At 43.2% G+C, this 16459-nt stretch overlaps 1 protein-coding gene across 10 annotated transcripts; it reads right to left on the bottom strand.

The window, feature by feature from the left end:
• Positions 1-407: 407 nt before the first annotated feature.
• On the bottom strand, positions 408-12304 carry LOC128630456 (E3 ubiquitin-protein ligase UBR2). 10 transcript variants are annotated; one of them, XR_008394807.1, is made up of 7 exons: positions 11560-12302; positions 11234-11439; positions 11048-11141; positions 10005-10048; positions 9590-9653; positions 8890-8981; positions 7461-8627 (listed from the first exon to the last, which is right to left on the bottom strand). XR_008394807.1 is itself a non-coding variant. In XM_053678960.1 (5 exons), the coding sequence occupies exons 1-5, from the start codon at positions 11598-11600 to the stop codon at positions 1390-1392; spliced, it is 447 nt and encodes a 148-aa protein (XP_053534935.1). In that variant the 5' UTR covers positions 11601-12302; the 3' UTR covers positions 408-1389. The 10 variants fall into 10 exon arrangements, 9 of the variants coding, with proteins under 9 accessions (XP_053534935.1, XP_053534934.1, XP_053534937.1 ...); XM_053678960.1 differs by lacking the exons at positions 7461-8627; positions 8890-8981; positions 9590-9653 and adding an exon at positions 408-1450 and having other exon boundaries at positions 10004-10048; XM_053678959.1 differs by lacking the exons at positions 7461-8627; positions 8890-8981; positions 9590-9653 and adding an exon at positions 3826-4103 and having other exon boundaries at positions 10004-10048; positions 11560-12303.
• Positions 12305-16459: the final 4155 nt, after the last annotated feature.

Raw genomic sequence — 16459 nt, 5'->3', positions numbered from 1 at the left:
TGATCCTACGGTGATGACAACCGGTCAGTTATTAAAGCAAAGTTCAAAATTGCTAGCTTGTTTCTGCCCAGTCTCAAACCAGGGACGTTTTGTGTGTGAAGCAAACGTGATAATCGCTACACTACAGAAACCACGACAGAAACACCCTTTAGCTGTTGCCTATGGTCTGCTGATGAGAAGAGCACATAGTTAAACTTTTGTTCAGCAGCGTTGAATTGCCCAGTGTGGCATTGGTGGTATAGAGGTGAGCATAGCTGCCTTCCAAGCATTTGGCCCAGGTTCGATTCCCGGCCAACGTACGGATTGTAACTTGGAGCTTCTGGAGGTGCTTTGTGGTAGTTGGCACAAAAGGAAAGAATCACCTGCCTGAAAATAAATGGATCAACCTAATGTGCCTTAGGCCTCCCACAACTCTTTCTGCTTCCCACTTGAATTCTTAGTGCTTCTTTGCTGTTTGTAAACACAGAATATCCAATATGACATGAAGTGCATTCACACTTATTTACAGTTAATGAGCTGACTGACACTGCATTGATTCCACAAGGGAGGTATATGCTGGTGTGTATGCACTTAGGTTCACTCTTATGCAATTATTTAAATGATCAACTGTCAGTCTTGTTCTGAATTAAGATTCGATCACGTTCATATCAGAACACGCTGCTTCACAAAGGTCTGTAGATCCAAATAAAGCAGATGCTTTGAGGGCAGCTTGGTGAATGTTCTTGTAGTTTTCTGGGTCTACAAGTCTCCAGAAATGTTGTGAATGTTGCTGAGATTTCAGCTGGATATGATTTTGGAGATTAATAACCTCCAACTCCATCTCTACAGCATTGACATTGAACAGTTCGGCCATCTGCTTTGAAATGTGATCCATGTCTATCTCCATGAAAGACTTGGCAACAAATGCCACACATATCTCAAGATTTTCAAAATCACTGAACCTTTCCTCGGATTCCTGCCCAAGCCTGGACAGGAGGTCACAATACTCGAGTACATCCAAAACTTTGCTTGCATTTGCATGGCTTTCTTTCTATCTTTACCAATGACGGGAAGTGTTGCAATCTTTTGTTTTTCAATTGCTGAAGGTAAAATGACAGTTTTGCTTTAAATACCTTCACAGCACTGATCATATCACATATGGTTTTGTCTTTACCTTGTAACTGAAGATTGAGCTGATTCAGTTTCTCTGTCACATCAGCCAAGAATGCAAGATCAAGCAGCCATCAGACAACAGGTTAGTGTCGTCGTCCCCCCCAGTTCCATTAAAGCCGTAATTTCACTCACCAAGGAAATAAAACGGTGAAGTACCTTACTCCTACTAAACCATCTGACTTCTGTATGAAGGAGATCGCCATACTCTGCAGAAATTTTGAATACAAATTCTTACATTCAGCCATAATCCAGTCCAGACATTCCGTCATCTGCTCCGTGCAGCACTGCTTCATACACGCTGTAGGAGAAAATAAAGACTTCAGATCATCACCATCATCACCACCATTATCACCATCACCATCCTCATAATTGTCATCATCGTTGTCATTGTCATCATTGCCATCATTGTCACCCTCATTGCCGTCATCATCATAGTCACCGTCATCATCGTCGTCACCATCATCATAATCATAATCGTTCTGATCATCGTAATCATAATCACCATCATCGTCGTCACCATCATCGTAATCATCATCATCATCATCGTCACCATCATCGCCGTCATATCATCGTCATTGTCATCATCATCATCACCATCGTTATCATCATCGTCGCCGTCATCATTATCTTCATCGTCATCATCATAATAATCACGTCATCAACATTGTCATCATCATGGTCATCATCTATTGTCATCATCATCGTCACCATCAGCGTCATCATGATCATCATAGTCAACATCATCGTCGTCATCAACATCGTCAACATTGTCACCATGATCATCACACTCCAATGCCCTCCAAAACCCTAAAAAAAACTCAGAAAACCCCTGAAACCCTCCGAAATGCTAAAAAAACTCAAAACCCCCAAAACCTGCCAAAACAGTCCAAAAATGACTCAAACCCTCCAAACCTGAAAAAACTCTCAAAAAAATAAATAAAAAACCCTCAAAACCCCAAAAGTTGTAGCTTTATTACAGATGTGTTGAAAATGTTTAATTTCTCAAGGGTTTACATTGGAGACCCCCTAATGGTCAAAAGTATAAAGACATGTAGAACCGCAGCACAGTAAACCTTTACTGTGTGTAAAGGCCAAGAAGAAATAAGCAGCTGATATACACATCAGATAAAGTATTTCCTGAAGGAGCCGGGCCAGACTGGGACAGAAATTGGGACAGAAACTGGGTCTCACACCCACCCGGTCCTCCCCATACACAATAATACATGTTTGATGTGAACATTAATAAAGCTATTGACCTGTAGCTGCATGATTTCATGTACAGTGCTGCTGTCACATGATTAGCTGAGTGTATATGGGCCATTGTTCCAGTGATACAATAGAGACTATAATAATTAGAAAATATATTTATAATTAAAATCTACAAGTTAATATAGGAAATTTAAGTAAAACTAGTGAATTTAAATTCAATTTGCATATCCCTCATCAAAAAAAAAGTTGAGCAGACACGACAGTACGTTTTTTTATCCATGAACACATATGTACATAAAATGAATCAGATCTCTACACTTAAAGGTCATAAACCCTGTTACCTCAGTGTCAAGCCTGTTACCCTTGTGTAACCAGTGTTACCTCAGTGTCAAGCCTGTTACCCTTGTGTAAACAGTGTTACCTCAGTGTCAAGCCTGTTACCCTTGTGTAAACAGTGTTACCTCAGTGTCAGGCCTGTTACCCTTGTGTAAACAGTGTTACCTCAGTGTCAAGCCTGTTACCCTTGTGTAAACAGTGTTACCCTCACGTCAACTATAAAGTTTGTATCTCCATGTGGTATTCGTGTACTGTGAAGTATCTGGTGTTAAATTTTGGGAAAATGAAGAAAACTAAAGTACAAGTTACACTCTAAACACAAGCTCCATTAAATCATCTTCAGAGAAATGCTGTTACTAAAGACTTCGTATAGTAACTGATACTCTAGATAAACATCCCCGCTCATGCCAAGGGACCAAGTGGACACACACATTCATGATAAAAAGAGACTTTATTTACAGTTTACATATTCATATCACTATAATTTGATTAAAATTACACCTCTTATTTAACAGTTCAGATCAGTAGTTCATAGAGTACAGAAGATACCAATAAGGCCACATTGTGAAGCACACACACATAAAAGGACACATTTTGATATTTTGTAAAATAGTTAGTAAAATTAGAATAATTTTAAGATTTTTTTTTTTTTTTTTAAATAGCAAGCTTTTTGTGCCAATTGACAGGCGTGTCTGAGTCAGTGAGGGCGGAGCTTAAGTATAATCTGAACTGTATAACATCACCACTAGCTTCTGTTTTTATTTCTTTAGTATTTGTGGGCATAAAAGCCTGCCTATAATTAAACAGTATAATAGTTTAGTAATATCAGCTGTGCTAGCCCGTCACCTACCCACAGCACTAGTTAACATAGCGAACATTAACGTTACCTACCCAGCAGTCGCTATACAGCATTAAATAGATGATCAAGCTGAACAAGTGGAAAGAAACGCTAATGGATGTCACATGATTAAGTTGAAAAAAATTAACATAAGCTCCACCCATACTGAACCAGGAACACCTGTCACATGGCAAATTCAGTATATACGGACTGTGTGTGCGAGAAAGAGAGAGGTAATGCAACATGTCCAGCAGAGGGAGCTGGTGAACTATGTGTTTCTCCAGTACACACCCCAGAGATAAAAGAGAAGAGATATTTTCCTCCCATTAACCACAGCATGAGGTCATTCATTAACTCACACACAGAAATGAAATAAAATGCATTTTTAAATCCAAACCTGTGACTGTAAATGTATGTATAGTGTATGTGAACATGTACGCATGTGTGTGTGTGTGTGTGTGTGTGTTTACAGTCACAGTGTGTTTTGCTGGTCTCCTAGCTGCGAGTTTCACTCTCAAAGGCGGGCTTATCGTAGTGCAGTGGCACTTCAAACACACTGCCTCCAAACCTGCAAGCCAATCACAGCACAGGGTACAGCCATTGAATAGAGCCTCCATATGGAAGCGTACCTCTGCACTGAGGAGCACACCCTCCTAAACAGTTAGGGCAGCTACGAGAAAACAGGTTCCCAGTCCATCACTGAATGCAGAAATACATAACCAGAGCCATCTCTCCCTACAGCTCTTGCCTGGCGTCCCACTGAAGATAAGCAGGGTTGAGCCTGGCCAGTACTGGGAGACCTCCTGGGGAAAACTAAGCTTGCTGATGGAAGTGGTAATAGTGAGACCAGCAGGGGGGGCTCACCCTGTGGTCTGTGTGGGGTCTAATGGCCCAATATAGTGACGGGGACACTACTGTATAAACAGCACCGTCTTTTGGATGAGACATTAAACTGAGGTCCTGACTCTCTGTGGTCATTAAAAATATAAAACATAAATAAAAATAAAATAAAATAAAATAAAGAGTAGGGGTATAACCCCAGTGTCCTGCCCAAATTCCCTCATTGGCCTTCTCAATCACCCCCTAATAATCCCCATCTCTGAATTGGCTACATCACTCTCTCCTCTCCAGTAATAGCTTGTTTGTGGTGGGAGTTCTGGAGCACTATGACTGCTGTCCCATCATCCAGGTGGAGGATACGCACTAGTGGTCTCCTCCCAGTGTAAAGCACTTTGAGTGTCTAAAAAAGTGCTATAGAAATATGACTGTAACCAAGTAACTTGAAGATGCCCCACATGCCAGAGAAAATCACCATGAAACCTGCCCTGGATCTCCACAGGTCAACTCAGTGACAAGACCAAGACCAAAAACTGTCAGCCACTGTGAAGAACACCGCTGCTGAGCTATTCCCATTAGATGGAGAAAAGTATTAGAACAGCAAGGGCAATTATTTTTGGTTTGCTATATACGGGAAACATTTGGGCTTGAGATCAAACGATGAATAGGAGTTGATTAACAAATTTAGATGTAAATATTAGGAAATTAAATTCTGGTCAAACAACTTAAAATATGGCACCTTGTGTTTAAACCTACCCATTTTTCAAATGATCGAAAATATTGGAACATGTTTGGAATGTCCTAAAAATGACCGACATATCTCAAACCCAAATGTCTTCAGTGTATAGTAAAAACAAATCCTGGGCTTCAGAGGGAACTGTATTGACAGACCAGCGCATGTCCTGACACCATGTTTCCATCCAACCCAGGACAAGAATATCAGCGTTCTCACAGACCTTATGGCCTCTCGTCAATTGAGCCACAATCTTGAATCTTTTTGTGGTCATGCTAGTATGTTTAGTCCAAATACAGGTGTGTGCTTCCAAAATAATACCCCACCCCCCCCACACACAGTGAACAAACTAGCTTATTAGCAGCAGCTTCTGGAATTCAGCAAGGCAGGCTGAAACACACGAAGGTGAGAAGTGCACACACACACACACACACACACACACACACACACACACACAGTGTGTGGTCAGCAGGACCCAGCTGCTCTGTTGCATGCAGAGATTCATATCTAGAAAAGGCAGCATCGCTGTGTGAGAGACTCGGAGTTGGGGTGTATGCTGGAGACTGAGTCACAGTGTGTGTGAAAGTACTCAGTGCTGCTGGGAAACGAATGCAAAGCAGAAGTGACCGTCTACATGTGCTGCTCCTCAACATCCGTCTCTAGAGAGATGAGAAACTCTCATGAATCCATTTACGCACACACCTCACCTCTACTCTGAGGGATTTGAGGATGACACACGTACATCGGGCAGGTCCTGTGATCCATCAGCCATGGCTCAACACATGCCTTATGGAAGAAGTGACTACACAGACAGACAGACAGACAGACACACACACACAGGGTAAGTCTTACAGGGTTTCAGAATGTAAAGTTTCGAGTCCAGAGCTCTGAGGTGTACACTGGCACACGCTCATGAGTACAGTCACAGCTGCAGGATATGGAGGAGGAAGAGGAGGAACCAGAGATGAAAGAGGAAAAATTAGAGGAGTGGGAGGAGCCAGAGGACGAGCCAGAGCCTAGTGAACACATGGTTGAGTGCGAGGAGGAAGAGGAAGGTGATGGTAAAGAGCTTCACTGACGTTCAACTGGCCTCTAGTGAAGTTGTGCATCAGTGTGCAGCCACTGAAGTGCAGAGTCCAAATGATGTCACACATCAAGAGGAATCGTTTGATTCACTGGTGCATTCTGGGAAACAGTGTTTGTCTGAAGGGAGGAAACAGGAAGCACTGGACTTTTTTCTGAAGGCCACTGACATTAACACTGGAGACAGTGAGATACAACTGCTCATCAGCTTACTGTACAGACACCTGAGTCACTGACACACACACACACACACCTGCTCATCATCCAACCATACAGACACAGTCACGGACACACACAGTGTGTGGGTGGGTCTTCCAGCTAAAGTGGTTTAGAATTAGGCCTAGATTTGAGGAATGCTGTATGGTGCGTGCTCTATGCCATATGAGGAGTTTTGTACATCAAAGCAAGCACTGATCATGTTTGGGGACACAAGCTCCGCCTGCTTGCCCTTTATGTATGTTATACAACATGGCTAAATTTTTTTGACTTTTTCTTCAATTAAAGCACTGAGATGAACAGCCACATCTGTTTCAGATTCATATTTACACTTACTCTTGCACTATTAACACTAAATCCCATTACCTGTATTTATGAATATTAACATTTGCTATTTTCATTACTTATGCTACTCCAATTAATAATCTTGCTGTTCATATTGTTATTTAATAATATAACTGTCAATCTAGCATCTAAAATTTTCACACCCCAACCAGACATCCCAAATAGCAAGTACGTTTGGGCCACATGTGGGTATTATCCGTCACATATGGCCTAGCTATAGCACCGCTGAACAGATATGGGCCAAATTGTGACCATATTTGTCCTCGTCCTGCAGAGTATCCTCAATAGAGAACAGCAAGTCATGACAGGACACGCCAAACACATTCATGCCCTTCAGAGAGGAGATGTGGCACTGCAGCTCAGGGTCGGAGCGGCACGCAGACGAGTGGAGCGACTGCAGCTGCAGCCGAATGGAGGACGAGTACGTGTCCTCCAGTGTGAAAAGCTCCTTCAGCTCCTGCTTAGAGAAGTACCGACATGGGTTCTTATCACCCGTCCTCTGGTGGATCAAAGAGTTCTTAAACACCTATAGTAGGAAAACACACACGTGCACATACATGTGCAAATACACACACAAGCACACACATGACGAAATTATATCGTATAGATGTACCGGTTCAAGTAAGAATTTTAAATACGCGACCAGGAAGAAAAAAAAAAAAAAAGTTTGTACACCCTGGTGTCACGAATCAAGGATGGGTTCGGAAGCAATCACAGATATATAACATTTATTATATGAACAAACAACAAAACATAGACACTACGACAACTAGGCAAAATACTGTGGCATGAAACAAAACATGTAACATGGTAGTCTAATACAACAAAAGACAGTGAATCAGTGCAGACAATGGCTATATATACACACACACGAGTGCTCATTAACCAAAACGTGAATCAGGTGCAGGTGGTCATGTGACATGTAGTGCAGTGCAGTGGCTGATGGGAAGTGGAGTCCAGAGCTTCCTGATACGTGACAGAACCCTCCCCCCCAAGGGCGCTACTCCCGGAGCGCCCAAAATTATACGTCCTCCATCTGGTGGTCCTGGCCCCCTGGAGAAAATGTCCCCCGCAAAATCAGGAGGCCAGGCGGTTTCTACAATGGCACAGGGAGGCTGAGATATTTCCTTGGCAGAGCATGAAAGCGGCGCGACGTCCCCAGCTGAACTGGAAGGCCGAGAGAAGTCCCCCGTGCGGCCAGGGAGAGGAGTGTGGGTCTCCTCGAAGCAGAAGGGGGGAACACTAGTTGCCATGGAGCAGGCGGGTTGAGCGACGACCTCAGCTGAACGGGGAGGCTGAGGCTCTGAGGTCACTATGTGAACCTTGGGCATAGGCAGAGCTTGGCTGGCCGTGTCGGCGGACTGTGGCGTGAGCGGAGCTTGGCGGTGCGTGTCGGCGGACTGTGGCGCGAGCGGAGCTTGGCGGTGCGAGGCTTGATTTGGACCTCAGGGACGCGAGGCTTGGCTGGGACCTTAGGGACTTGAGACTTGACTGGGACTCGGACATCAAAGCCTGGTGCTAGTGCCTCCCCGCTGACCTTTTGCTGGAGCTCGGCAGGTGAGCCCACCTCGTGGAGCTCAGGTTCGAGCTCTGAGGTCACCCTGTCGGTCCCGGGCTGGGTCTCTGTACTGAACACAAACTCCCCCTTGTACCTGGACTCCTCCTCCTGTTGGCGTAGCATGGCGTAGTCCTGCATGAACATAGGCGGTAAGTTGAAGCCCAGGTAATTCCTGGCATCCTGCTGCTTTCGTAGCGCAGCTTGGTAATCTTCCGACTGTTGGCGCAACGTGGCAAAGTACTCCACTAACATTGGTGGCATCCTGACGCCCCAGTTATCCATCTTGGCGATCTGCTGCTTCTGATTGTTGGTCTTTCGTTCTGTCACGATTCAAGGTTGAGCCAGAAGCAATTGCAGTATATAACATTTATTTAAACAATCAAAGAACAAAACTAAGACAACTAGGCAAAATACTGTGGCATGAAACAAAACACAGGAACACGAAAGTCTAAGACAACGAAAGACTGTGAATCAGTGCAGACAATGGCTATATACACACACACACACACACACACACACACACACACACACACACACACACACACACACACACACACACACACACACACACGTGCTCATTACCAAAACGTGAATTAGGTGCAGGTGGTCATGTGACGTAGTGCAGTGCAGTGGCTGATGGGAAGTGGAGTCCAGAGCTTCCTGATACGCGACACCTGGCACATGTGTTTGTTTGTTTTGTTTTTTTAAAAAAGTTTTAAAATAATAACAAGAACATTAATACTGAAATAACACACACACAAATATGCTGTGAAATCTTAAACTTTTTAAATGTTATATTTAAATTTTTTGCACATACTCAACATCTCCCAGATTCATGAAGAGCTTCACCCAGGTTACTTTTCTTAAAGTTCTCAAATGAACAGAGCTCCTTACTGCTTCCCCTGAGGTCCACAGGAACACTGCTCTTTTTAGGGCTTCAACAATTAGTTTTATAAACAAATACTCTCGACTATTTTTAATCAACTACTCCTGGGTAGCTGGAGTACTACTCCACTAAGCTTTTGTGGAGTGCCTTAAGCAGAATGAACTTAAGAATGCATTTAGGCGACTTATTAGAAGGAATGTAAAAAGTGAGTTCTTAAAATAAATAAATGAAAATAGATAAATAAAACCTGAGATGTATCTTGATCTCTGGTTTCCCTTATCGATGGCTTGTAACTTGCTTATCCAAGTCGATGGATGTAACTACCACCCCAAAGTGACAGAGAAAGGATACATGGCGTAATGGACTATCAAATATCAACAGATATTAAATGAAAACCTGACTGCCTCTGACAGAAAGCTTCAAATTGGCCGTCGTTGGATCTTCCAGCAGGACAGTGATCCAAAACATACATCAAGATCAACACAAAAACGGTTTACTGTTACTGTATTTGTTACACAAATACAATCACACACACACGCTTGTAGTGCTTGTGTAGTTTCAGTTTGAATGTGTAAGCTCTGGGAGATTCACACACTAGAGGGTTTGAGTGGTTTCCCCCTGCAGTGTCTCCAGTTTTACAAATGCAGTAAAAATGGGAGTTAAGTGGTGCAGAGACACACACACACACACACACACACACACACACACACACACACACACACACACACACACACACACACACACACACACACACACACACACACACACACACACACACACACACACACACACACACAGGTATGTAAATACCTGTTATATTTCTCCTCCCTGTTTGCATCATTGATATTCAAAGACCTGCAAATAAACCAGACACAAACACACATAAGCTCAATGATACACACCTCTCAGCTCAGGGGTGCATTAACACAGCAGCCTGCACTCTGACCCCCACCTCATTATACTTTAATAATGTCCAGTGGATATATTCTGATGTATATATAACAAGTTCAATCACCTGATTTCTTTAGCTTTTGATACTCTATGGCTGCTCCTAAGGCCATACAGACTTCATATGAATCCATAATGAACTTTTCCACACTATCTGTTGTTACCCAGATGAGGATGGGTTCCCTTCTGAGTCGGGTTCCTCTCAAGGTTTCTTCCTCTTAAAACATCTTAGGGAGTTTTTCCTTGCCACCGTCGCCACTCAGTGTCTTGCTCAGTTGGGATAAATTCACACCTTTAATATCTGTATACCATGTTGATATTTCTGTAAAGCTGCTTTGAGACAATGTCTATTGTAAAAAGCGCTATACAAATAAAATTGAATTGAACTGCACTTACTCCTAAGGTCAGATCAGGTTAACGTTCTTTGCTTCCCCATGAGGCACAATAAGTTTACAGACTACGCAAGTAACACTGGCTTGATCTAAGACAGTGAAAAATAGTCAAGTGCACATAGCAAGCTTTGTTTCATGCTTTGTGTCGATGATCAGCTCACTGTATTGGGACAAATATATATATATATATATATATATCTGCAGATCGCATATTTAAGCCAAACACATCCAATTTGGATCTACATCTTATCGATCACCACACATCCATGAAGACTTTCCTGTACATCACAAATTAGATTTTTGACTTTTCGGTCACAAAACATCCAGACTGATTGATTAATACTAGCTAATTTATTTTTAATTGTTCATATAAAGGTCATATTTTCTAGACAAACTATTTACTGTTAGCTGCTGATCTATTGCCTATATCCACAAACATTTGAAAGCAGCAAAACTTTTTATTTGGGATTAAGTAGAAGGCTGTCTAGAAGTAACATTTTGCCCAACTCCTCACCTCTGCCAGCAGTGAGAGTGCATGATGTGGCCACAGCTGCCGGTATGGGTACCAAAGGACAGGTCAGGGTGCATGAAGAGGGGATCACAGCTCTCTGGAACACACATGTATCCTCCAGAAATAAGCACACTGGCTACTCAAACCTATCCAATTACTTGACTGGCACACTGTAAACCATAACCTTACCTGGATTGTGAGGGGGTCTTTTGCGGTTCTTGGACATGACCGTAGAGCGTTGGACAAAGGCAGCGAGCACCATGGTGGTGCCATCAGGTAGGATCTCCTGCGCTTCGTGACACAGGATACACATCTCCATCTGCCTCCTCTCTCCTCCTCTGGCACGCCAACGACGAGGTCCCACACACACCAGAGCACTGTCACATGAACTGGGGCTGTACCAAGCAGAGACGGATGGTTACGAGTACACTATAACCTTAATTTTATGTTAAGGTCCCTCTAAATTTGTTAAAATAATCAATGTTGAATAAATGGATTCATCTTTTTTTACTCACCAGGAAATTGCTAAAAATGGCCTAGGATCCTCTCTACTCATTTACCCCAACAGAAAATGCTCGAAATGAATATGCAAGATAAAGAGTTTAAGGATGGGAATTTACTTATGTTATGTGAAGACCACCATTATATGCAAGAACTTTTAGGACAAAGAACAGACAACTGCTCAGCAAAGTCAAGGAAGTGTTGATGCATGCATTTACTGACATAAATGTACTGACTGGATATTGAGAATACAATACAAGTTGAATTATTAAGAACACTGCGTCACTACGAGCATGCTTAGGTACCTATGCTCTGCTGATGTAGAGGCTGAGGCGTCCAGATCCTCTGAATCCTGCGTGAGCAGATCTATGTACTTATTGATAAAATGACTCTGGCTCTGTAATGTTTGAGCCATGGTCTTTTTCCAGCACAGTTCAGCTTTCCTTTTTCTCTATGCTTTGTCTTTGTCCCACACAGTCTGCAACACACACACACACACACACACACACACACACACACACACACACGTAGATTTAAGCTCTTCAACACTTTAAAGGGTAATGGTTAATATGTCAGTGGAATAGAAAGTTGCTCAAAGTCTGTCCTCCTTATGACAGTGCCCTGTTCCTTCACAGGGAGGTGCAGCAGCTGTGCACTCGCGCATCGTTTTAATGCTAACCACCATCTGTGTAGAAAAAGACACATAATTTAGGAAAATACTTTTACAAGAAAACGATACAGCAGTGCAGTTAGAACTACATGCACACACAATCAAAGTCAGCAAAACTAAGCAGATGTTCAATAGAACACACTTGTGCACTAAAAAGTATATACACACACACACCATACCATAAAATGCTGAAGATGCATTACAATTTTACTAACATTTAATTTGCCTGTTTCTCTTCAAAGTACATACTACAATACATCATCAGCCTTGGCCTACACCATGGCCTTCATATGTACATGTTCTGCCTGGTGCAGGTGTCCTGACAGTTTTCACTATATGGAAAGTAAAATGCACACATCACAGTGCATGGAAGTTCAGTTTGTGTAGTAAGCAATCCTTACATGTCATTTAAATATTCATGTTGACATACAGCTTTTAAGTAACATGCACAATAAGCCACATCAAAACACCCCTAGGGCCACCTACAGATGATCAGCAGCAAAACTGCTTTGTGACAGTGAAGCATTTGTGCTTCTCCGTGGTGAGAGGTGCTGCTTTGCCTACCGGCCACGCCACCTTGAGCAGTGTTGCACTGCTTGGATTTCAAACAGGTCTTGATGCAGCACTGCTTAAACTTCATGGTAAAAACGCTCATCTTTTGTATGTTGTGCCTACCTTCAGTGAGCGAATTGTAAAACATGCTAGGCCTGGTGGATACCTGGTGGACATATTAGGTGCACGCATAGAGAGAGTAAGGCAAATTGCAAACATAATCAACATGTAATTTTACTTTAAGGATCCAGCGAATCATGTCTTTGTGCACTTCCAAGTGAGGCGAGCGCTGCAAGGTCTCTAACAGAGCCAGGATGCTTGGAGTGTTGCCGGGGGCTTCACCGGGACCTGTGATACAAGAACCACAGATCTAACTACAGGCTTGAGGTTTTGAGATTGTGTGAGATGATGTACAAAACTTACGGGAGATTTTGAGGGTGAAGTTGAAAGTAACTTCATCGTCATCCCCAATGTTCTCTAGCTGTTGCTGCTCCTCCAGCAGAGCCATGCCTAACAAGTGCAGCACCTGTAGCAACACACACATACAGAATTGTGAACACTACTCAGTCATTAAAAAGTGATGCTCATGAACACAACATAGCAAGTGGAATTTTGTTGAATTTACTACACTATCATGTCATTTTAACAAAACATCCAAACATTTACCCTCTGCAGCATGGACTCAGACCAGTGTCCTCCACTGGGCTCCATAGCCCACTGCAGCACAGCTCCCAGCATGCCAAGCAGCACGTCACACTGCAGAATGTTTCCCAAGCTGGCAAACAGTGGGCAGAATGGAGGCAGGGCTACGACACACAGACACTCACACTTCAGCAATCTGCATTCAACTGACCAATCATTTTCAGATATGACTACAATCACTGAAGAAATAGCTTACCTGGGTCCTCTCCATTCTGTCTCTTAAGCTTTCGCTGAGCTTCCTCTGCCTGTATCCAAAATAAACTACATAAAAATTTAGAAAAACCATTAGTGCTCATGTGACTAAAGAGAATTACTAAATCTGCCAAAAGCATGAATGAATGCCTTTTATTGTCACTATACATATGTACAATGAAATTAAGAGCCACTCCTTTTTGTTCCGTGCAAACATATACATTCAATACACAAGAAGAATAAACAGATAATACACAGATAAATAAATAAGATAAATAAACAAAATAAATAAACAAGATATACAATATATGCAAGATATATGCACGATAGATAGATATTAGGGTGGATGGCGGCGGTACTATGAAATGCACAGTTTGAGACAATATATACATATGCTGTGGACTCAGTACATGTGTTTGTTTATCATGGTAATAGCTTTTGGGAAGAAACTATTCTTAAATCTACTAGTCCTTGTTTTGATGCACCTGTAACGTCTCCCTGAGGGCAACAGATTGAACAGATCAAAGCCAGGGTGAGAACTGTCCTTAATGATAGTTTTTCCTCTGCTGAGGCAACGGGAAGTATAAATATCCATCAGGGAGGGGAGAGGGCAGCCAATGATCTTCTGTGCTGCTCTTACTACCCTCTGAAGCCTCTCCCTGTCTGCTGCGGTGCAGCTACCATAGCACACCGTGATACAGTATGTCAGCAAGCTCTCGACGGACGAGCGGTAGAAGATCAGCAGCAGATTGGAGTCCAGATTGTACTTCCTGAGAACCCTCAGGAAGTGTAGCCGCGTTTGAGCCTTCTTGATGACCGCTGTGATGTTGTCCGTCCAGGAGATGTTAGCAGAGATAAGGACGCCAAGAAACCGGACGGTGTGGACCTTCTCTACACACTCCCCATTAATGAAGAGGGGGGCCAGCTCCGTGTTGTGTTTTCTGAAGTCTACAATAAGTTCCTTGGTTTTCTTGGTGTTTAGAGTCAGGTTGTTCTTTGAACACCAGGCTGCCAAGTTTAGGACTTCCTCTCTGTAGGCTGCCTCCTCTCCTTTTGAGATAAGTTCGACCACTGTGGTGTCGTCAGCAAACTTGATGATAATATTATTGTTGTAGACTGGTCTACAGTCATATGTGTAGAGACAGTACAGGAGGGGGCTCAACACACAGCCCTGTGGAGAACCTGTGCTCAACGTGCGAGTGGAGGAGAGGTGGGGCCCGAGTCTCACTGTCTGGAACCGGTTGGTCAGAAAGTCCTTTATCCAGGCACACGTGAGGCGGGGGAGGCCAAGGGTGACCAATTTGGTGACGAGAATGTCCGGAATTATTGTATTAAAAGCCGAACTGTAATCCACAAAAAGCATCCGTACGTAGCTCTGTTGCTGCTCAAGATGTCTCAACACGTAGTGGACAGCTACGGCGATAGCATCCTCTGTGGATCTGTTTGCACGATAAGCAAATTGAAAAGGTTCGAAATCTGGGGGGAGGTAGTCCTTGATGTGCTGAAGAACCAATCTCTCAAAGCACTTCATGATAACTGGAGTGAGGGCTACAGGACGATAATCATTCAGGCTAGTGGTGGCCGATTTCTTTGGCACTGGAATGATTGTGGCTGATTTTAGGCAGGACGGGATGACTGCTTGGGCCAGGGAGAGATTGAAAATTCTGGTAAAGATGTGGGCAAGCTGGTGGGCACATGATCTGAGCACGTTACCAGGTACACCGTCTGGGCCAGCAGCCTTCCTCGGGTTCACTGCCAGAAACATCCGTCTAACATCGTGTTCCCTCACAGTAAGTAGAGTGGTGCAGGAACCAGAAGGGGATGGAGGCAGGGCTGGACTGGTACGGGGGCCAGATGAGGGTGGAGGTGGGGCTGGAGCAGATGAGTGCTGTTGTTGTGATGTTTCAAAGCGAGCGAAGAAGCAATTTAGCTCTTCTGCCAGAATCGCACTCAGGACTCCTGTTGTCGCCTCACGGCCTCTGTAGTTCGTGATGTTCTGTATACCCTGCCACACCTCCCGTTTATTTTTGCTGGACAGGTGGGACTCTATGCTCCTCTTATAGGCCGCCTTAGCTTCCTTAATACCGCCTTTCAGGTTGGCACGGGCAGCTCTGTACAGAGCTCTATTACCAGACCTGAAGGCAGCGTCGCGGGCTTTGAGTAGTGTGCGGACCTGTTTGGTCATCCATGGCATGGTATCCATGTATGGCCACAAATTAACTAGGAATAAAACCACAACAGAGAGAAACACTCAATCATTACATAGCAGTGAAGATTTCATGACATTTTTCAATGATAAGGTTGAAAATATTAGACGTTAAATACAGGCCATTAAATTAAAACTGGACAGTACTGTAACAAACCCATTACATGACAATGTAGCGATATCAGATCAATGTTTAGAGTGTTTTGCTCCGCGTAGAGACCGAACTAGCTACATTAATCTCTTCAGCCAATTCATCAACTTGCATACTAGATCCCGTACCTACATGTTTGTTTAAACAGATTGGTCCAGGAGTAATTGAACCACTTCTAAATATAATCAATTCTTCCCTTAGCACTGGCTATGTACCTAAATCACTTAAATTAGCAGTTATTAAACCCTTGATTAAAAAACCTGACCTTGACCCGTCTCAATTGTCCAGCTATAGACCAATATCAAATCTCCCCTTCATCTCTAAGATTTTAGAAAAGGTTGTAGCAAAGCAGTTATGCTCGTACTTAGATAGGAATAACATTCATGAAATGTATCAGTCAGGATTTAGACCTCATCATAGCACAGAGACAGCGTTAGTTAA

Source organism: Ictalurus punctatus, unplaced genomic scaffold (assembly GCF_001660625.3).
Source record: "Ictalurus punctatus breed USDA103 unplaced genomic scaffold, Coco_2.0 Super-Scaffold_100056, whole genome shotgun sequence".
NCBI classification, from domain to species: Eukaryota; Metazoa; Chordata; class Actinopteri; order Siluriformes; family Ictaluridae; genus Ictalurus; species Ictalurus punctatus.
The sequence above is the reverse complement of the archived record's forward strand: the minus strand, read 5'-3'. Positions and strand labels throughout refer to the sequence as shown.